General features: G+C 48.1%; 1 protein-coding gene across 2 annotated transcripts; it reads left to right on the top strand.

Annotated features, from left to right (window-relative positions):
- The first annotated feature begins 902 nt into the window (after positions 1-902).
- LOC134745447 (ribosomal protein S6 kinase beta-2-like) lies at positions 903-22,060 on the top strand. 2 transcript variants are annotated; one of them, XM_063679492.1, is made up of 6 exons: positions 903-1,054; positions 1,494-1,594; positions 6,851-7,103; positions 7,846-8,010; positions 8,765-8,954; positions 21,365-22,060. In XM_063679492.1, exons 2-6 carry the CDS (start codon positions 1,506-1,508, stop codon positions 21,973-21,975), a joined length of 1,308 nt encoding a protein of 435 aa, XP_063535562.1. In that variant the 5' UTR covers positions 903-1,054; positions 1,494-1,505; the 3' UTR covers positions 21,976-22,060. The 2 variants fall into 2 exon arrangements, with proteins under 2 accessions (XP_063535562.1, XP_063535570.1); XM_063679500.1 differs by having other exon boundaries at positions 1,042-1,179.
- Positions 22,061-22,885: the final 825 nt, after the last annotated feature.

Raw genomic sequence — 22,885 nt, 5'->3', positions numbered from 1 at the left:
CTTGCAACTATTCTGCCATAAGAGATTGGCATCCTTTCTATACCATCCATACTTCATATACTCCCGTTATTACTCCGAACATTGTATCATATCAGTATTGTTGCCCTTCATTGCCACTAACCGTAGACGGTAAGGGGACATGTCATGAAACTCATGAACCCCAACGTCCTCAACGTTTACACTTTACGGTAGTTTAAAAGCATCTGTAACTATATTCATTACGTGGTTAGGTTGGCCACAGAAAAGAAAGATATGCATTTAGAAAATATAGACCGAGCCGGTAATAAACATTTCTCCAGGATCCCATAACAGCAATAGCGTATCAAGCATCAAGTGATAGCATACACAGCCTTTAATTTTCCAAATGAAACGTCAGACAAAGTTTTTCGGAAGTTTGATAGATATAATACATAATAAGTACTCGTAACTCGTAACATATCGTTATATCAGCTCAACTCGCATATTTTTTCTTTTAATAAATAAATATTAGATTTTTATATAGCCGGTCAAACAAGTTTGTCAGTAGAGAAAGGTGCAAAATTCATTTTTTTATGGGACGATAACCCTTCGCACCTACATTTTTTTAAATTGTTGTTTTTTTCTACTGACGGAAATGGCTTGACAGACTATAACAATGCAATCGTCTCATTTGTAAACTAAATCTTGTCATGCAAACCAGTTTTAAAAGGAGGAAGTAGTGTCTATGTTTACAAACGTTCTGAAACTAAAATAAAAATATCCAGGAAATTTGTAGAAATAATTAAGCACACTTCCGTTGTTTTTGTTTATATAGATCATATTTTATTTAACTGCATTTACAATATAGTGAAGAATAATAAATTAAACATATTGCAATATTCTGTTTTGTAACTAAAACAGTGTCATCGTAAGATTTTAATCTACGAAAGGAAAATTCAGAAAGGTATTCAGAACGCTTGTCAGCCATTGATCTTTTTGTCCGAAAAAATGCCGATCGAGCTCGAACGATGGCGCGGTCAGCGATTGGCGAACGATCCTTGGGAGGAAAATGGCAAAATGGTGTAGTCGTTAAACGGTTAGTGCTGAATATTCATAATTATTAAAATCTTCCGAGTACTTTCAACGTTCTCAATCCATCGTTAAGACCGAGATATCGACGTTTTCGGGCGAGCGATTACCGTTATCGGACGAGGTGGGAAGGTAACATCGCCGACGGCGGCGCTCGCTTTGTTCGCCGATCTCCACGTGCCCTCCGCCATTTACCATCTTCGAATCGCTCGATTTACACGTAGAGACCGGCCTCCGGGGTCGAACGACGACCGGGGATCTCGATTCAGTCTTATTTTTAATATTCCGCAAACATTTCGGTTTTTCGTTCGGGAAAAAATGATCCGCTGGCACATCGCGACGGGCGGCGGCGTGGTCGGCTCATCGGGCCGACCGGGTCGCCGGCCGCCGCGGGCGCGGGCGCTGGCGGTGGGCCGGGCGCCGGGCTTGACGCAGCGCTGTTGCAGGAGCCGCGCGACATGGCGGCCGCCGAGCCGGCGGGCGGCGGCGGCGAGTTCGTGGAGGGCTGGCTCGTGGCGCAGGTGCTGGGCGAGGGCGCCTACGGAGAGTGAGTACCTGCTGACTTTCTCTATTCATTTCTCGCTGCACATACACTCATCATAAACCGCACGCTTTCCTTTAGGTTAAATGTCTCACGCCTAGTTTGGTTTTTTTTTTTTGTGTTGTGACTATTTATTATAAACATAAAATGTTTACTATTATATAAGTTGTCAGGACACCTCCCAGGTTTGTTGAAGGTAGTATAGTATAATTGACTAATTGTATATGTCTCCATGCTCCATTACAGCCATGCATTTTTTGAAAGTAAACTTGACTGTAGCTGGAACACCAATATATCTTCAAACTTGTTTGGAAGTCCTCGGGGTAGCGGAGTGCTTAAATTGCAGGATCATCAAAATGAGTAGTAATTTATTTTCTCAGTTAATGCTGATTTCTACTTCATAAAATAAGGAAGTTTAACACGGATGTTGATGAGAATCACATGACCTTTCCAGATCCTAGATGTAGATGTGTAGGGACACCCGGCCGGAAGCAGGCGGGCTGTCGATCGCTTGTTGAGTTCATTCAGCCCAATTCCCTGGAGTTGAAGCTGCAGGTTACTGTCTCGGCGGCATTCCCACACTATTCTCTTCATATTCTCTTGTTTTCCTGCAGAACATAAGGACATCCTAAGAAATCTGGACAATCTGCCATATCAGTTGCTTAGTATCTGTGTTCATCACACAAATAAATGCCCTTAGCGGTATTCGAACCCAGGACCATTGGCTTCACAGGCAGGGTCACTACCCATTAGGCCAGAGCGGTCATCAAATTAACATTGATTTGAGCTATGAACTGTAGAAGCTAGTCAGTGCATTGGATGCAGATGCAGAACTGCAGCAAGCAATTTTTTTTTAAAGCAGATTAATTATAGCTAATAGCAAATTCTACTAAGCAACTAAGTTTTTATAATGTTCCGGTAACAAATGACAATATTGAATAGAATAAAGAAAAGGCAATTGCTGTTTTTAAATTTAACTGTGATGAGAGGACCTTAAATAACTATAACAATATGCTCAAATATTACTTAGCATAATCTATTGTATTGGAGTGCTTAGGAAAATTAATTTCTTGACACATAAATATATTATGTAGAACATAGGTATGTCACACAAATTAACTAATTCTCTTAGGATCACTTGCACTATCCCACTAACTCGGGGTTAACCGGTTAAACCTGGAGTTACCATGGTTACTAGTACAATTTGACACTAGGTTAACCGGTTAACCATGGGTTAATAGGATGGTGCAAGTGGCGTTTAGTAAGTTCAATAAAGCATGTGATATAGTATCTTTCGAACAATGATGGCCTATGGTAACACATGTCATCTCAATACAATTTTGCAAGATTTTTGTGTTTTAAAGTTATAATTTTGTTGTATATGAGATGACATGTGTCACCGTACCCATAGTGTTCGAAAAATACTATAGTAAAACATCCAGGTATTGCACCACGGTGACGGGTGTGACAATTGTCGAAATCCTGTTGCTGACGTCACAGGCCTCCATAGGCTATGGTAACCGCTTACCATCGGGCGAGCCGTATTCCTGTTTGCCACCATCATTGTATTATTTTAAAAAACTTTACTATATCGGCCAAAAACAGGCAAGTTTATAATGATGACAATTGTCACAACTGTCACAAGTCACAAGATTTGAAAGAATTTCAAAAACTTTCTGGACACGAGGCGAGGTCGAACACTTCTTTACTTGGTATTACTGCTAGCATCTTGTGGATCAAAGCCTTCCTTCAGGAACATAATGTTGAATTATCAACTTAACTAGACGGGCTCCTATTTCTGGGCGGTTTGCCCTTCGGACATCTGAAGCTACCTAACGAACCTAACCTACCTACCTATTGATTTAGTGTGACCAAAGAGGATATGATAAGATAGAGCGGTACTGTCATAGTAAATTTTGTAACCACTGTAAATTCACTGCCATCTATCGACATACTTTAAAACTAAAAATGAAGATTTATAAAATACGTTAAAATGTATTCAAATATGGATAAATGATTTTTTTATTTTCATTTATTATTTTTATATGATTTTGACCCATGTTCTTTAACGGATATGGGTTAAAATTATAAATAACAAACGAAACCGTCAACGCTCTCTATACGAGAGTAGGCCAAAGCTTGTGGCGCCATCTGATCGAGAATCAAATTTTCGTGTTTTTAGAGGCACGTTTTTTCCTTAGACTGTATCCATCTAGTACGGAGTTATATCTATCTTTGGTGTGACATCCGTGAAAACATTACACTTTGGGGAAAAAAGCGTAGGTAGGTAGGTTAGGTTTGTTAGGTAGCTTCGCTTCGCTTCGCCGGGCTCCGTCTAGTTGTAAAGGAAATGTTTTTTGAAAAGAAACAGTGGGCATTCCAGGCAGTACGATAGATTTACTTTTCAACATTGTGAGATTCAATATTTTGAGAATCCAACATTTCGAGAATTCAGCATTAAGCTTTACTTTTCAACATTTTGAGATTGATCGATGAACATTGCGGCAAGTAAGATGAACTCATGTTTAAACACTTAAAGCTTTATTTAGTTTAAAAATAAAAATAAAGCTTTTTGGCTAGAATCTGACCAAACCAACTCTGCAGGGCATTTGTAAACATCATTATTTTTCAAATTTCTATGAAAAAACGTGTAAACTGACACTCCCATACATTGTTCTGTTCAAGTCCGTGCTAGCTAGCTTAGACGGACTAGAATAATGTGAGCACGTGGACGTCAAGATTGTCAAGCAATATTCATCCCGGTGATGGCTTGAGACGTGATATTGTCGCGAGGCGGAACCGCGCTGCATGCAGCGGCGGCGGCGCGGAGCAAAAACGCCATCCTTGAGAGTTTATCCACCCCGCCCCGCGGCCCGCGCGGGCACTGACGCTATATTTCGGCGGCGCGGCGGCTGCAGGAATATTGGCGCCGTGGCCGTGGCTAACGACAGCGAGATTTGTACATCACGCTTACTGTGCCGGTGTCGGGGTGAACAGCGCCAGGATGTTGCAAGTTATGCGCATACGGGGCATAGAAGGCGATCGGTTAGGCAATGTTGGATAGAACTCGAGTGTTTTCAGAGTCTATATGTGAAGAAGTCTCGTTTTTATAAGACTGCGCTTAAAAATAAAAACGTCCGAGTCTAAGTCCTGAGTCGAGCTGTTTGTAGTCTTTTTTTTTAAGTCTTTTTTAAAAGAACTTAAGTTTCGTCTTACTTATTAGAGCCTGAAAAACTGGGTCGAGTCTTAAAGCAGAATCTCTTAGTCAACGCCTCTCGAAGTCTTAATCAACGCTAGGTGAGACTTGTAAGTGATGTGCACAGGGGGCACAGAAGGTGATAGATTAGGCAATGTAACATGCAGAACGTTTGAAAAGCTATAACCACGGACAGTCGTACAGAATTTCCTCTTTATTATTACCACTTAAAAATGCAATGGACGAAATGTAAAGATTAATCCCATCAAAAACGTCTCGCAACGCAGTTCTTCTACTACAAAAAAGTTTTGAGATGTAATGTGAAACCAAGTCGGTTATTTTAGTCAGTGCCAGGGGGTGTTAAAACCGTAACAATATTAGATACCTTTATTGGCTTTTTTTATACTTATAATGACTTGGCAATCGCCATTCGCCAATCGATATTCGATTCTCTCCTCTTTCAAAATAGTTTCGAGGCTACTCGGTTCACAATTACATGTTACTGTTAGATCTTATCTTATCTAGATAGACTTCTATATCATTTTCCAAGTCGAATAAATTAATCGTAACGCCAAGAATCTTGGCATTACCATTAATCTTGGCCCAAGATTAAGCAAATGTTAACGACAAATAAAAATTCTCACGAATTCTTGTAACATGGAATTCGCAAATGAAACAGTTCTGCTTCCTAGTATTTACTTGACGTAGGTGTGCATAATGGAGGTAATAAAACTATTAAAACACATGGTGTGTATTGCCTGACGCGTGCACGCCCAAGGCCGCTACGCTGGTTTAATCATCAGCTCAGCTCCGAATCTTAACATCAAGCTACTCTGAAATAAACTACGGTCGAGGGTCCGGGATCAATCTTTGTCTAGTTATAGTTCTTTCACAAGTTTGGTTTTACTTGATCGAGGATGTGTCCTTGAACTTCGTCGAGTCTGGTCCGCGCCGAGACGCCTATGCCGCATTTACCTACTTTTCTTACTGCAATAAGATTTAGAGGTGTCTGTAAAAAATAAAAAATAAAAAGAACATTATTGTTTAACTGGCCATAAAGTGGATCGGAAAAGTGCTATCGTCTGACCGAGCCGAATATGTAAATGCGAGTCTCATGATTTATGGAGTGGACCGAGTGGAATAAGACTTGTACACTTGTATGATTTGTACAGACAGTGACCACCATTAAATAATCCTGACCCTAGGTAGGGGAATAACAACAAAAAGGTACTTAAATGGCGGCTTTAAACGTATGTTAAATTACGGTTTAAATCATAGGCTTTTTCACTTTACAGGTGTTTTGATTGATTAGAAACAAATAAACTAAAATAATGCAATATAATGATATTTTTCATTTAATGTAGCTCGATCAGCTTTTTAGGGTTCCGTAGTCAAAAAGAATCCTTTGCTGATTCTGAAATAATTTCCTGCATTATGCAATATTTTTCATCTGACAATAATATACACGGTGTTACTTGAGCCACTGAAAACCTGAGACACCCCAACAGATTTTTTTATTTTAAAGTCATCTTGAGTATTTATTCTTTAATCCGATACATATTTAAAAAAATATTCATTGTTTAGTTTTCTTAACAATTCTATTCGACTGGTAATTCTACACAAGATCGTCGTTTAAGTGACATCAAACAATTGCTACTTACCATCGTAAACACTGTTAACAGACCATTTGCATACCTTATTGCAATGAGATAAGGTTTACCGATGGCCAGTTAAGGGTGTGGCTCATTGACAAATAACGTGTCAAATGCTAGTTATTGATGTTGTCGCATTACAAACTTGTAGACTGAGCATATAAAAAAAAAATTACCGCCTTTAAAATATAGCGCAATCGATTCTAAACAAACTGTTTTTAGGTTTTCAGTGGATCATTAAACACCGTGTATATTATGTTTAGCCTATTTTGAGTAGACGTCGATAGGTGAAATACCGACTGAGCCATTACGCGAGATCGCCATTCCGCATTAAATAGTGGTATAGGTCGTCTGTAGTTTTGTTTGATACGCTCCGCACTTCCTAGCGTATACGTATAACGTTTCGTCGGGCAGGGTGCGGCTGCTGGTGAACAGCGGTAGCGGCGCGTGCGTGGCGCTGAAGACCGTGCGGGCCGCGCCCGGGACCGGGACCGGGACCGGCACCGGGACCGGGACCGGGACCGGCACCGACACCGACAGCGACGCGCTGACCGCCGCGGCGCGCGAGGCGGCGCTGCACCGCGCGCTGCGCCACCCGCACGTGCTGCGCTGTCTGGGGGCCCGGGCTGCACCTCCCCACCACTACATGTTCCTAGAGTATGCTCAGGTACGTAATCACTACCTATACCTCTTCCTGTTACTAAATCCCTACTAAACTATGTTCAGTCCTGGAGAAGGAAAGTAGGTGTTATTATCAAAGGAAATCATCAATTTACGCTGATGAAAACGCAAGCGGCACTAGTTGGTTAGTTAAAAATTAAATTAATTCTCTTATTCCGAAAGGTCAGACCTCTGTCACAGTTTCTACGGGGTGGAAAGATAGAATGGGCCCTGGAGGGAAAGCTAAAAGTACCTCAAAACCTTAAATTGGCTCATTTTGCTTACAGGAAACATTCTTTTATTTATTTTATTTTTATTTATTTTCCACACAACTATTTTAACAGGTTGACCTAAGACAATAGTGTAACTATTACTAAAAAAAATATCTAAAGTATGTCATCACGTCTATAACATTGATATTGTGAATTCATTCAGATATGCAGTTTTGTTTCTTTTTAAGGCACTCCCTCCAGGGCCCATTCATTCTTTCCACGCTATATAATATGCCTCTGTATCTGTCTGTATTACCTTAACCGAGGCTACCGCTTCAGCCGGACTTACTGAAAAATTCGGCCATATTATTGTTACCGTATTCTAGCAGTTGAGTTTCGACAAGTTCGAAATAAGTGGACCGTGAATTAGAAGTCAAATGCCTCCATGCCTGGCTTCACTTGACAACTTAATTCAGGAGGCAAAATTGTTGTCAGAAATTCCGCTATACATAGAATTACAACAGGATAATCCGGCAGGGAGGAGAGTTGTTCGACCGTATCGAGCCAGACCGGGGTATGTGCGCAACGCTGGCGCGCCGCTACTGGCGCCAGATCCTCAGAGGGCTGAGCTACTTGCACTCCCGAGGGGTGGCACATAGAGACCTCAAACCAGAAAACGTTTTGCTTGATGACAGGGACCAGGTCAGTGTCCAGTGTCCACGAGCCGTTGATATGATTAAGAATCGTTTGAATCGTTAGTTGCCCTAATAAAATAACGCCTTCTGAAACTTTATTTCATGGAAAGGTTCACAGTTATTTTATTACAGTAGAGCTGACTTCGTCCAATTGTGTTTGAAGCAACCAACCTACCCCAAATATACCAGGAATATGGTTACAGACATACAATTAACAAACATAACGTACATACAATTAAACAAACATACAATTGCAAATTATATAGGATGTTAGTGATGTTGTTGAATATCAGTTTATATAAAAAAACTTCCTAAACTAAAAAAAATCTGCTTTCTCATCTGGATATGTTGACAAATAAATGGAACAATAAAGTTTGGAAAATACAAGGACTTTTTTTGTTTTGTCAATAAGTTGGAGCGCAAAGCAAACGTGTAAGAGTTTTGCTCTCAGTAGGATTATAATTAAGGCATTTGCTGATTTAGTGCTGGGACGTCCATCGGCGCATCCACGCCAATTTGGCAGAAATATTGTGCCAATTCCGAACGACAAAGGATCTCTGACGAAAAGCAAGCTGCAACAGTGTTCCCTATGCATGGCAGCAAGTCCTTTTTTAGGTTATTTAAGTTTATATTTTGATTAAATAAATGAATAAAAAAACGAACTTGTTTATTTACACTCGTGTGTGGTAATATCCGACATCGGATCGGACAATGTGACAACGCTCTCACGTAGCCGTACGGTGGATGGATGGCATTGGCAGGTGAAGATCTCTGACTTCGGTCTGGCGACGCTGTTCCGGCACGGGTCGCGCGAGCGGCTGCTGGCGCGCGTGTGCGGCACGCTGCCCTACGCCGCGCCCGAGGTGCTGCTCGCTAAGGCCACGCCCTACCGCGCGCCGCCCGCCGACCTGTGGGCCGCCGCCTTAGTGCTGCTCGCCATGCTCGCCGGAGGTACGTCACCTGTTCACCTGACCTGACTGGCTACAAATATACCACTTAACCCACCGACTGTTATGACTCTCCTTTAACCACTAGTTATATCTGGTAAATAGTCTATTAGTGACTCGCAAATGACAAGAACCGCTTTTTGACACCGACATCGTTTAAGGAAAAATAGTGATATACTTTTGGCCAGCTCTGTATCTGACCCGAGTGTCCTTTAATCATTTAATTTGGCATTATTTTCGTGAGTGTAGTTGCAGCTAACTTGAATGCGTAGTGAGTGGCCTCCGTGCGCGCGGCTGGTATCTTTGGTATCCTAGCTGTAGGCGTGTGAGGCCCTAAAGTTATGGTACCGAAGTTACGAGTCGCGCGACTCCGTCCGCGAGCCGACCCCGCGCCCGCTCCCGCGCCCGCGCCCGCGCCCGCTCCCGCTCCTACACCGCCTGCTGAATGTGCATTTTATTTTTTGTTTCTTTTTATTATTCTTTGGATTCTTCACATGTGCCACTTGAGTTTCCGAAACCACTAGTCCAGAATCAGACTTGTAAATGCTTCTGAGTGATATATTTTATTACATTAGATTTAAATTTTATTACAAGGAGCATATGGGAAGAACTCTTTTATGTTATACTTTATTTTCAGCTTGTGTTACAATTAATTTGCAAATCTTATTGCTTTGTGTATTTGCATGTTCTCGTTGATTTCTTTTCTTTTTTAGATGCTCATTCATATTTAATCTGTGACAGGAAGTTATGATGAAATGAAATAAAAATTAAATGATTAAGTTGTTGAATTAATTGTAAGCGCCACTTGCACCATCCCACTGACCCAGGGTTAAGCGGTTAAATCGTTAACCCGGTGTCAAATTGTACCGGTAACCGTGGTAGATTCATGTTTTAACTCGGGTCAGGGGGTGCAAGTGGATTTAAGTGAAATAGTTAATAATTAAGTATCATCACAGATTAATAAATAGTTACTACGTAACAGATACATCATTCCCATTCAAAAGCGAAAATACCTACGCTATAATAGCCTACAAAATCTTAATAATAATACCTGCTGCTCAGGACGAGAAGAAATATACCATAAGTACGCGCACAAAGAGTCGAGACTGCCTTGCTCGCCGTGCGAGCCACGTGCCAACGCGTCATCGTAAGAATGCGCTAGGGTTGTACCATAGAGTAACTTATACTAGAGCGGTACTGTCATAGTAAATTTTGTAACCCCAGTAAATTCACTGCCATCTGTCGACACACTTTAAAACTAAAAGTGAAGATTTATAAAAATACGATAGAATGTATTTAAATATAGATAAATGATTTTTTTTATTTGCATTAATTATTTTTATGATTTTGACCCATGTTCTTTCACTGATATGCGTTAAAATTGTTAAATAACAAACGAAACCGTCAACGCCATCTATACGACTGTAGGCCAAAACTAGTAGCGCCCTCTGAACGAGAATCAAATTTTCTTGATTTTCGAGGCACGTTTTTTCCTTAGACTGTATCCATCTATTACGGAGTTATATCTATCTTTGGTTGTACTGTTACTTATGTTATTATTGTAATAAAACGAATTTTGCGAATCAACCATATTTTTCATTAGTCAATCAAATATTTAAAAACAACACTTATAATACCTGACTCAAAAAACTCCTTAATTTACGATTTACCTACTTATGTTCAAAGAAATAAATGATGACAAAATTCATAAAGATAGATTTAAAATACTACTCACCTTTCTTCGTCTCTCGGAAATAAAAAAAACGACAAATTTTCCTTTGTTTTTTGACTTTTACACCCATCTACTGCACAATAATTACGTGGTTTCGGCATTTCGAAGCGTAGGCGCGGGAAACGTGCCGTGCGAGCGCTCAGGCGGGCGTTCGGCGGCCCTCTGTCGGTTGCATCGTCGACGATACGCCGAGCGGTAGGCATATAGCGCGTGGCTTTGAGCGAGTGAAGGAGGCCTGGTATCATCGAGCATTGTGATATTTGTGATTCATGGATGAGCTTCTAAATTTTTATTTATTACCGTGTCGATTAGAACTTCAATAGTTAAAAGCGTATACAATAAGAGGAATTATGTAATTTCGATGGACTCTTATTTTAAATTATATTGCTGAACTGAGGGGAGGCAAGAGATAAGTAAGTGTACTCTTAATCGGACCCGACACATCATGTAATACGCTTCTAATTTTGATCGTATTATTTATTATTATTATTATTCTCTTTATTTATTCTTTTTCTTATGTTAGGTTTTTTATAATATGCATATAAAAGTAAAATATAAAAACACTTACAAAACAATACAAAATACATATAAACAAATTATAAAAAACCTAACCTAGGGTGCCGCCAGCAGCGGGGCAGGGCCCAAGCTGCCGGTGGTCAGGGCCGCAGAGAGAGGAACCGGCGGACTATCCGCGCCGTGTCCAAGATCACCGCCTTCTGCATCTGACCCTTGATCCAACCACCTAGCGAGAGTCTCTCAAGGTGTTGGTCGAGACTCTTTGCTATGAGACCGTTCGCTGAAACGACTATCGGGACAATGATCGTCGAATCAACATCCCACATGGCGGTTATCTCGTGAGCCAAGTCTAGGTACTTACTGGACTTGTCCTTCTCGGCTTTCACGAGATTCTCATCATGGGGGATGGTGATGTCGACGAGCACGGCCCGGCGCTGCGATCGATCTATTATCACAATGTCAGGCTTATTGGCTACAATAGTCCTGTCAGTGATGATAGATCGATCCCAATAGAGCGTGGCACGACCATTCTCGAGAACCGGCACAGGTAAATACTTGTAGTACGGTACTTCGCAGTCCACAAGGCCGTATAGAAGAGCAAGCTGCTGGTGAATTATTATTTATTATTATTATTATTATTTCATTTTTCCATTTTTGGCAGCTGATGCTGGTACGTCTAAATCATAGTTCACTTAGCACAGTTAGCATAGTTTGTCTAGTCTATTTTTAAATTGATTAACTCTTGCAGAGTTCACAACTTCAATTTTATTGAGAATCTAGTCGTCTATCGTTCCCACTGAATATTATTATAATTTTGTGACAACCTGTTTATTTTTAAGTATGTTTTATTTCGAGACGTGCCGTATAAATACTTCCGCACCAACAATTCGGCGGAGCGGGATCCTCACTATCAGTATGCGTACGACGGAGTCGAACGGATCTAGTCTTTAACTCGGTCCGTGTACGATGAGGATACAGACCGCATTTTTAGTCATCTTATTGCATTTCTTTTCCAGAACGGTTTTCCGCTCTATACGGCACAACCGAGGTTCGAATTCACGATTTTTGACCACCGCACACATATGAAAGGTTAAGTGAAGCGCGTAAACTCTTTTTTTTAGTTATCGTGTACGTTTAATACATCATTCGTAACAAAAATAATGTGTTTAGTATTTGCGCAGAGCTACCTTGGGAGCGCGCGCACCCCTCCGACGCGCGCTTCTCATCATGGAGCTCCGGAGCCTGTGACGCAGGCCCGTGGCAGAAACTATCGCTCGGCGCGCGCGCGCTGCTCGCCGCCGCGCTGCACCGAGACCCGCGCCGGCGCGCCGCGCTCGACGACCTGCTCCGGCATCCCTGGATGAGCGAGCACGACGAACTGCCCGAGAAGACCACCGGTCAGTACATAGCCGTGGCAGAAGCTGTCGCTCGGCGCGCGCGCGCTGCTCGCCGCCGCGCTGCACACAGACCCGCGCCGGCGCGCCGCGCTCGACGACCTGCTCCGGCATCCCTGGATGAGCGAGCACGACGAACTGCCCGAGAAGACCACCGGTCAGTACATAGCCGTGGCAGAAGCTGTCGCTCGGCGCGCGCGCGCTGCTCGCCGCCGCGCTGCACACAGACCCGCGCCGGCGCGCCGCGCTCGACGACCTGCTCCGGCATCCCTGGATGAGCGAGCACGACGAACTGCCCGAGAAGACCACCGGTCAGTACATAGCCGTGGCAGAAGCTGTCGCTCGGCGCGCGCGCGCTGCTCGCCGCCGCGCTGCACACAGACCCGCGCCGGCGCGCCGCGCTCGACGACCTGCTCCGGCATCCCTGGATGAGCGAGCACGACGAACTGCCCGAGAAGACCACCGGTCAGTACATAGCCGTGGCAGAAGCTGTCGCTCGGCGCGCGCGCGCTGCTCGCCGCCGCGCTGCACACAGACCCGCGCCGGCGCGCCGCGCTCGACGACCTGCTCCGGCATCCCTGGATGAGCGAGCACGACGAACTGCCCGAGAAGACCACCGGTCAGTACATAGCCGTGGCAGAAGCTGTCGCTCGGCGCGCGCGCGCTGCTCGCCGCCGCGCTGCACCGAGACCCGCGCCGGCGCGCCGCGCTCGACGACCTGCTCCGGCATCCCTGGATGAGCGAGCACGACGAACTGCCCGAGAAGACCACCGGTCAGTACATAGCCGTGGCAGAAGCTGTCGCTCGGCGCGCGCGCGCTGCTCGCCGCCGCGCTGCACCGAGACCCGCGCCGGCGCGCCGCGCTCGACGACCTGCTCCGGCATCCCTGGATGAGCGAGCACGACGAACTGCCCGAGAAGACCACCGGTCAGTACATAGCCGTGGCAGAAGCTGTCGCTCGGCGCGCGCGCGCTGCTCGCCGCCGCGCTGCACCGAGACCCGCGCCGGCGCGCCGCGCTCGACGACCTGCTCCGGCATCCCTGGATGAGCGAGCACGACGAACTGCCCGAGAAGACCACCGGTCAGTACATAGCCGTGGCAGAAGCTGTCGCTCGGCGCGCGCGCGCTGCTCGCCGCCGCGCTGCACACAGACCCGCGCCGGCGCGCCGCGCTCGACGACCTGCTCCGGCATCCCTGGATGAGCGAGCACGACGAACTGCCCGAGAAGACCACCGGTCAGTACATAGCCGTGGCAGAAGCTGTCGCTCGGCGCGCGCGCGCTGCTCGCCGCCGCGCTGCACCGAGACCCGCGCCGGCGCGCCGCGCTCGACGACCTGCTCCGGCATCCCTGGATGAGCGAGCACGACGAACTGCCCGAGAAGACCACCGGTCAGTACATAGCCGTGGCAGAAGCTGTCGCTCGGCGCGCGCGCGCTGCTCGCCGCCGCGCTGCACACAGACCCGCGCCGGCGCGCCGCGCTCGACGACCTGCTCCGGCATCCCTGGATGAGCGAGCACGACGAACTGCCCGAGAAGACCACCGGTCAGTACATAGCCGTGGCAGAAGCTGTCGCTCGGCGCGCGCGCGCTGCTCGCCGCCGCGCTGCACCGAGACCCGCGCCGGCGCGCCGCGCTCGACGACCTGCTCCGGCATCCCTGGATGAGCGAGCACGACGAACTGCCCGAGAAGACCACCGGTCAGTACATAGCCGTGGCAGAAGCTGTCGCTCGGCGCGCGCGCGCTGCTCGCCGCCGCGCTGCACACAGACCCGCGCCGGCGCGCCGCGCTCGACGACCTGCTCCGGCATCCCTGGATGAGCGAGCACGACGAACTGCCCGAGAAGACCACCGGTCAGTACATAGCCGTGGCAGAAGCTGTCGCTCGGCGCGCGCGCGCTGCTCGCCGCCGCGCTGCACCGAGACCCGCGCCGGCGCGCCGCGCTCGACGACCTGCTCCGGCATCCCTGGATGAGCGAGCACGACGAACTGCCCGAGAAGACCACCGGTCAGTACATAGCCGTGGCAGAAGCTGTCGCTCGGCGCGCGCGCGCTGCTCGCCGCCGCGCTGCACACAGACCCGCGCCGGCGCGCCGCGCTCGACGACCTGCTCCGGCATCCCTGGATGAGCGAGCACGACGAACTGCCCGAGAAGACCACCGGTCAGTACATAGCCGTGGCAGAAGCTGTCGCTCGGCGCGCGCGCGCTGCTCGCCGCCGCGCTGCACCGAGACCCGCGCCGGCGCGCCGCGCTCGACGACCTGCTCCGGCATCCCTGGATGAGCGAGCACGACGAACTGCCCGAGAAGACCACCGGTCAGTACATAGCCGTGGCAGAAGCTGTCGCTCGGCGCGCGCGCGCTGCTCGCCGCCGCGCTGCACCGAGACCCGCGCCGGCGCGCCGCGCTCGACGACCTGCTCCGGCATCCCTGGATGAGCGAGCACGACGAACTGCCCGAGAAGACCACCGGTCAGTACATAGCCGTGGCAGAAGCTGTCGCTCGGCGCGCGCGCGCTGCTCGCCGCCGCGCTGCACACAGACCCGCGCCGGCGCGCCGCGCTCGACGACCTGCTCCGGCATCCCTGGATGAGCGAGCACGACGAACTGCCCGAGAAGACCACCGGTCAGTACATAGCCGTGGCAGAAGCTGTCGCTCGGCGCGCGCGCGCTGCTCGCCGCCGCGCTGCACCGAGACCCGCGCCGGCGCGCCGCGCTCGACGACCTGCTCCGGCATCCCTGGATGAGCGAGCACGACGAACTGCCCGAGAAGACCACCGGTCAGTACATAGCCGTGGCAGAAGCTGTCGCTCGGCGCGCGCGCGCTGCTCGCCGCCGCGCTGCACACAGACCCGCGCCGGCGCGCCGCGCTCGACGACCTGCTCCGGCATCCCTGGATGAGCGAGCACGACGAACTGCCCGAGAAGACCACCGGTCAGTACATAGCCGTGGCAGAAGCTGTCGCTCGGCGCGCGCGCGCTGCTCGCCGCCGCGCTGCACCGAGACCCGCGCCGGCGCGCCGCGCTCGACGACCTGCTCCGGCATCCCTGGATGAGCGAGCACGACGAACTGCCCGAGAAGACCACCGGTCAGTACATAGCCGTGGCAGAAGCTGTCGCTCGGCGCGCGCGCGCTGCTCGCCGCCGCGCTGCACCGAGACCCGCGCCGGCGCGCCGCGCTCGACGACCTGCTCCGGCATCCCTGGATGAGCGAGCACGACGAACTGCCCGAGAAGACCACCGGTCAGTACATAGCCGTGGCAGAAGCTGTCGCTCGGCGCGCGCGCGCTGCTCGCCGCCGCGCTGCACACAGACCCGCGCCGGCGCGCCGCGCTCGACGACCTGCTCCGGCATCCCTGGATGAGCGAGCACGACGAACTGCCCGAGAAGACCACCGGTCAGTACATAGCCGTGGCAGAAGCTGTCGCTCGGCGCGCGCGCGCTGCTCGCCGCCGCGCTGCACCGAGACCCGCGCCGGCGCGCCGCGCTCGACGACCTGCTCCGGCATCCCTGGATGAGCGAGCACGACGAACTGCCCGAGAAGACCACCGGTCAGTACATAGCCGTGGCAGAAGCTGTCGCTCGGCGCGCGCGCGCTGCTCGCCGCCGCGCTGCACCGAGACCCGCGCCGGCGCGCCGCGCTCGACGACCTGCTCCGGCATCCCTGGATGAGCGAGCACGACGAACTGCCCGAGAAGACCACCGGTCAGTACATAGCCGTGGCAGAAGCTGTCGCTCGGCGCGCGCGCGCTGCTCGCCGCCGCGCTGCACACAGACCCGCGCCGGCGCGCCGCGCTCGACGACCTGCTCCGGCATCCCTGGATGAGCGAGCACGACGAACTGCCCGAGAAGACCACCGGTCAGTACATAGCCGTGGCAGAAGCTGTCGCTCGGCGCGCGCGCGCTGCTCGCCGCCGCGCTGCACACAGACCCGCGCCGGCGCGCCGCGCTCGACGACCTGCTCCGGCATCCCTGGATGAGCGAGCACGACGAACTGCCCGAGAAGACCACCGGTCAGTACATAGCCGTGGCAGAAGCTGTCGCTCGGCGCGCGCGCGCTGCTCGCCGCCGCGCTGCACCGAGACCCGCGCCGGCGCGCCGCGCTCGACGACCTGCTCCGGCATCCCTGGATGAGCGAGCACGACGAACTGCCCGAGAAGACCACCGGTCAGTACATAGCCGTGGCAGAAGCTGTCGCTCGGCGCGCGCGCGCTGCTCGCCGCCGCGCTGCACCGAGACCCGCGCCGGCGCGCCGCGCTCGACGACCTGCTCCGGCATCCCTGGATGAGCGAGCACGACGAACTGCCCGAGAAGACCACCGGTCAGTACATAGCCGTGGCAGAAGCTGTCGCTCGGCGCGCGCGCGCTGCTCGCCGCCGCGCTGCACACAGACCCGCGCCGGCGCGCCGCGCTCGACGACCTGCTCCGGCATCCCTGGATGAGCGAGCACGACGAACTGCCCGAGAAGACCACCGGTCAGTACATAGCCGTGGCAGAAGCTGTCGCTCGGCGCGCGCGCGCTGCTCGCCGCCGCGCTGCACACAGACCCGCGCCGGCGCGCCGCGCTCGACGACCTGCTCCGGCATCCCTGGATGAGCGAGCACGACGAACTGCCCGAGAAGACCACCGGTCAGTACATAGCCGTGGCAGAAGCTGTCGCTCGGCGCGCGCGCGCTGCTCGCCGCCGCGCTGCACACAGACCCGCGCCGGCGCGCCGCGCTCGACGACCTGCTCCGGCATCCCTGGATGAGCGAGCACGACGAACTGCCCGAGAAGACCACCGGTCAGTACATAGCCGTGGCAGAAGCTGTCGCTCGGCGCGCGCGCGCTGCTCGCCGCCGCGCTGCACCGAGACCCGCGCCGGCGCGCCGCGCTCGACGACCTGCTCCGGCATCCCTGGATGAGCGAGCACGACGAACTGCCCGAGAAGACCACCGGTCAGTACATAGCCGTGGCAGAAGCTGTCGCTCGGCGCGCGCGCGCTGCTCGCCGCCGCGCTGCACACAGACCCGCGCCGGCGCGCCGCGCTCGACGACCTGCTCCGGCATCCCTGGATGAGCGAGCACGACGAACTGCCCGAGAAGACCACCGGTCAGTACATATATCTAATCCTCTCCCATCCCCATCCCCATCCCCATCCCCATCCCATCCCCTGACCATACTGAAACGAGAGCGTCGATAGCTTATGTTTTGTGCTACATTTTAAACTTTGCTATTTCTCGATTTACACGAGGAGATTGTAAGGTTTAATCGATTATTTCCAATTATTTTGACGCGTCGGCCGTTAGATAGATGCCCCTCCCTGGAGTGATTGAGGCGGGTTTAGAACGGCCGAAATGTATTTTTAAATATTATATTATTCCCGGGCGAGCGGGAGAGCGGACGCCGGCGAGGGCCGGGATAGAGAAGAAGAAATAATGCGATGATGATAAGTCGAGAAACGGTCGATGTGCCCGATATAATTCGAGTTCGATTGAAACTTGTAACTTTTTAATATGTGTCGAGTACATATTTTGAATCAAAATACATGGACAACATTGGAAGATATATTGAGATATAGTGTAATAGGTACTCCGGACACTCCAGAGGTGCGGCTCGGTCCGTGTCAGGTACTAGGTGACTCTGAGTGGCCCGCAATCTCAGAGCTGCCTCGTGCCTCAGCACGGAGCGCCGCCCCGGACACACGAAATTACCGATCCTCCAGTTTTCTAGAATAGTATTGACCCTTTCAGACCCGAAAATCGAGTGGTTGCTAACTTAAAATGGAATCTTATAACATTGTCAGTTGTGGTGAAGCGATGAGCGTCAATTTTTGCTTTGCTCGATTGCTCAATTTCTGCTGCATTTAGTTTCGCGATTGCAGCAAACATGTCTATTGTATTAGAAGGATCTGAAAGGGATACCACTAAATGTTAGCTCGAGGAGAAGCTACGAGTGTACGCGAAGGCCTGCGACAGTGCGGTTCGGTACTTTGGCGATTTAGCTCCATGACGTACCATGAGCTCATAAAGCTAGATTACCAAAGCACTGCGCTCGTGCAGATACCACGTGGTTTCCTGAATCTGACGACGGAATAGAGAAGATTTTATGGTAAGATCTATTTGATGGTCCTATATTGTATAATTTGTATGTATGTATATTCTTTAATGTAAATTGAAAAATAAATACGAAAAACACAGTTACAAAGAGATTTAAATACAACAAAGTCGAATTTATCCCTATATGGGATCTTTTCCACTCAACCTTTGAGAAAATAAGTAACAATTAATGACAAACAAAAACAACAATGTACAACCACTTAAAGTAATGAAATAATTTTTTTAAATACACATTATTATAGATCGAATCATATCAACTGAGCTAATCGACTTACCTGTACTAACAATGGCATTGTATTATTACAATACTATTATCTGTTTTTGTTCTCGTAGCCGCCAACTAGTTACAAAAATAAGTTAGAAGTGCATTGCATGTATATTTAATTTTTAACCTTATTCCTTGTTGAATGGGGTTAAAATGGTCTAAAAACATGTTGTAACAAATGGTTTTCTACAGAGTGCATTCGTTTTGGGTGTCGACTGTCGACGGTTGTAAAATGCAAATAAAGTTATGTTAGCCATTATTTAGTTAGTGTATTTTGTAGCCTATTGTTAAAAAATACTAACATTTCAAGTCGGTTATATCTGCTTTTACTATGAGATAGTTATCCTAATTTGTGGTTTACCACTCAATGGCATTGTATTCTTGAGACTCTTGAGTAAACAGGTAAGTGCATTAGCTCAATTGATATGATTATAACTATACAAATATACTTAAAATGTTATTATATGCCTATTTAGAACGTCTTTTATTATTATTATCTTTTATGCCAAATGTATTTTTAGTTTGTTTTAGCGTATAAAATTTTTACCAGGGACCGGCCCGCTATCCCTTATCGGGGTTTTATAAGGGTATTGCATAGGGCTTAACTCACCATATCCTTTGCCTTTGTTTTGCTATTAAAAACCCTTATATAAAGCTACCACATTTGAGTAATCGATAGCCCAAATACCCATACAAAACCCTCATCATCCGCTCACCAACACCTTGCATATTGCTTATAAGGGTTAGCCTTATAAAGGGCTTCCCTTTTAGCATATAAGCGTGTTAATTTAAGTCGTCTACCTTGTTCATAAAGCACACATTACTTCGAATCCGAGCGATCGTCGGCGGCGACGGCGGCGTTCTTTGACTAGGCACGTATTTTCTTTCCTTTTCATATTACTAGATATATACTAATCCTGTCTCTTTCACGCAAAGGGAAACCTTTATAAAAAGCACTTAAAGATAAGGGTAACCCTTATTAAGGGCTAGCCTTATTTTTGGTTTGCTTTTCGATAAGGGTTAGTCAAAGGTAGGGGTATGAATGGGCTTGCAGATCAAAAGGGATAGTCTTTCAATGTGTTAGCCGTGTTTAAGGGACGCCCATTGAAAGGGTTTTATCGCGGAAAGGGTTGTCCGGTCCCTGATTGTTACTTGATTAATTTTAATCGCACTGGATGAAATATCCTCCAGAGCTCAATCAAGTTTATTTTTAGCCTTTTTGGCAAAAAAATTATTTCGAACGGAAAAAATATTCCATTCAACTTGTCACTTTTTCCACTGATGCAATATTTTAGAATAATCATCGATTCTTGTGATTAAATAATAGGAGTTTTTGTTATCAAAGGGGAATGAATAAGGCCGATTAGGTACAGTACAGACGTTACGTGGGCACGAATAGGGTATTCTTGTACTAGTTAAATTAGTTTCTATTATCTAAAACTAGTTAAAACGATTTGCTAATATGGAATGGCATTTATATGAAACATTACGCAATGACGTCACAGTCAACTCGCCTACTTTTATATTTCTATCCGATTTATTAAATAGAACTCGTGTTTAAAAATAACTGCTATGTTTTTCTAATAATTGTCTGGTGCTTTATTTCATGCATGGTGGGAAATAATTATTTAAAATACAGTCAAATACTCTATTTAAATCTCAGGGATTTAGTCCGTGAAATTTTACACCTTTTGTTACCTAATTGAAATAACAAGTACTGGTTTCTATTAGCACGTCTTCTTATCTTACCTTTTATCAGATCAGTTTTTTTAAACAGACTCACTAAATTAGTAATGTTTGCTTTTCTGATGGACGTTTAGGTAAACGCGCGTAAAGCACTGATTTTGTCGCTCTTATTTGTAAATTTCGTAAAGTTTGGACGGCTAAACATGGTAATTTTGTATTACACATATCCTGTACTTGACATTTATCAGACTACATTTTTATTATTATAACTTTGAAGTAGTGTAAATGAAAGTTAGACGAAATCAAATTTCTCCAGAAATTACTTCAAAACAAATGACAATTTCTCTGAAAATCGACTTAATTTCAACGTAATTTTGATACTTAAACAATCTACAACATTTGCTGAAACTATACTTATACATCAATTTGTATAATTTACCACCATGATTTTTTGATGAATTTTTAAAAACTGCCCTTTCTCTTCATGCATTACCGGTGACGCACGCTCGCGACCTCATTATTAAAAGGCAAGATGAGAAGACGTGCTAATAGAAATCAATACTTGTTATTTAGATATTACGTAACAAAACGTGTATAATTTCAACGACTAAATCTATCAATTTTACATTTTTGCTCCAAAATCGACTACGGCGTCTTAATAGCTCGCATACGAGGGATTTATAGTGAAAAAATAATATTTTTTTTTAATTTGTAAATGTTTCGTTTTAGACGCACGCACTTGGTGCTCGCAGCCGGCGGCGCGGGCGGAGTCGGAGTCGGAGTCGGAGTCGGCCGCGCTCGACGAGACGGACGGCTCGGTCGCGCTGCTCGTGCACTCGCAGCCCGCCGCCGCCCGGGACCTGCTGCTGTCGCAGGCCACGCAGGGCGGCGGCGGCGGCGGGGGAGCGGGAGGGGTGGTGGCGCGCCTGGTGCGGCGCATGACGCGCGTGTGGGTGCGCGGGGACGAGCGCCGCGCCCTCGCCGCGCTCACCGCGGCGCTCGACGCGCGCGCCATGGCGTGGCGCCGTCTGCCGCAGTCGCCGCACCTGCTGGCTATAGAGTGCGGCGGCGAGGTGCGCATGCGCGCGTGGGCGGTGCGCGCGCGGCCGGCGGACGGCGACGCGCTCGCGCACGCGCACGCGCACGACTCGGGGCTGACGCTGTTGGAGTTCCGGCGCTCGCGCGGGTGCGGGCTGGCCTTCAAGCGGCGCTTCCTGCAGCTGCGCGCCGCGCTCGCCCCGCTCGCCGCCCCTCCCCCCGCCGAGCCCCGCGCGGACCTGGTGGCGCCGCCGCTACACCTCACGCCCGACCACACCGACCGCACCGACACCGACCACTGACTAGCCCCGTGCCATCGAGGGACCGACAGAGACCTGATTGTAGTATTAAGTTTTATAAATTAAATCGTTTTTACTTTTTTAAATACATATGTATTTTTATTATATCCCCTTCTACCTTCTCATACAAATATACGTCTACGCTTATCGTCAAGATATCGAAATACATGGAGGATATAACCAACGGAGACGCCTTTTCTGTAATTTGCTGTACAAAAAGTCTGCCAATTTTTGTGGGGGAGGGGAACGTCAAATGTACTTTTCACATCACCTATTCGAAAAAAGACTTATTCTTCCCCGCTAGGAGGGATCAAAGTGGCACTTTTCTTCCCTGCTAGGAGGGAACAAAGTGGCACTTTTCTGTTCTAGGACACGATTTTTTTTTCTTTTTTGCATACTATTTTTTTAGGTAAATCATATTTTGGAATATAATAATTTCCTCATAAGTGATGTGAAAAACAGTATGTGTCACATGGTAGCAAAATTATTTCCACCTTGGGCGATATCGCTTGAATCCCTCACTACGCTCAAGATTCTATTTTAGAATCCCTCGCTACGCTCAGGATTCAGTTATAGAATCTTTTGCTTCGTTCAGGATTCAATGTACGCCCTCGCCGTAAATATGTCATTTTGCTCCCTTGTGACACAATATACTATTTTTTGCTCCGTTTGGTTATATCCTCTAAGTCGAAATACGAAAAAGTATGAGGTATATAAAATATAACTAAATTGGAAATAAATAGTCTTGAATAATTCATGAATTAAGAGGCCGGTGTCGATTTTAGTCGCAAAAATGTAAAATTGATAGATTTAGTCGGTGAAATTGTACACCTTTTGTTACCTAATTGAAATAACAAGTACTGGTTTGTATTAGCGCATCTTCTTATCTTACCTTTTATCAGATCAATTTGTT

Source organism: Cydia strobilella, chromosome 1 (assembly GCF_947568885.1).
Source record: "Cydia strobilella chromosome 1, ilCydStro3.1, whole genome shotgun sequence".
In the NCBI taxonomy this organism is placed as follows: Eukaryota; Metazoa; Arthropoda; class Insecta; order Lepidoptera; family Tortricidae; genus Cydia; species Cydia strobilella.
The sequence above is the reverse complement of the archived record's forward strand: the minus strand, read 5'-3'. Positions and strand labels throughout refer to the sequence as shown.

Excerpts from the sequence above, each read along its gene's own strand:
- LOC134745447 (XM_063679492.1), top strand. The coding sequence starts at position 1,506 with ATGGCGGCCGCCGAGCCGGCGGGCGGCGGCGGCGAGTTCGTGGAGGGC. Across the intron at positions 7,104-7,845 it reads TGTTCCTAGAGTATGCTCAG|GGAGGAGAGTTGTTCGACCG; the intron begins GTACGTAATCAC and ends ATAATCCGGCAG. Across the intron at positions 8,955-21,364 it reads GCTCGCCATGCTCGCCGGAG|ACGCACGCACTTGGTGCTCG; the intron begins GTACGTCACCTG and ends GTTTCGTTTTAG.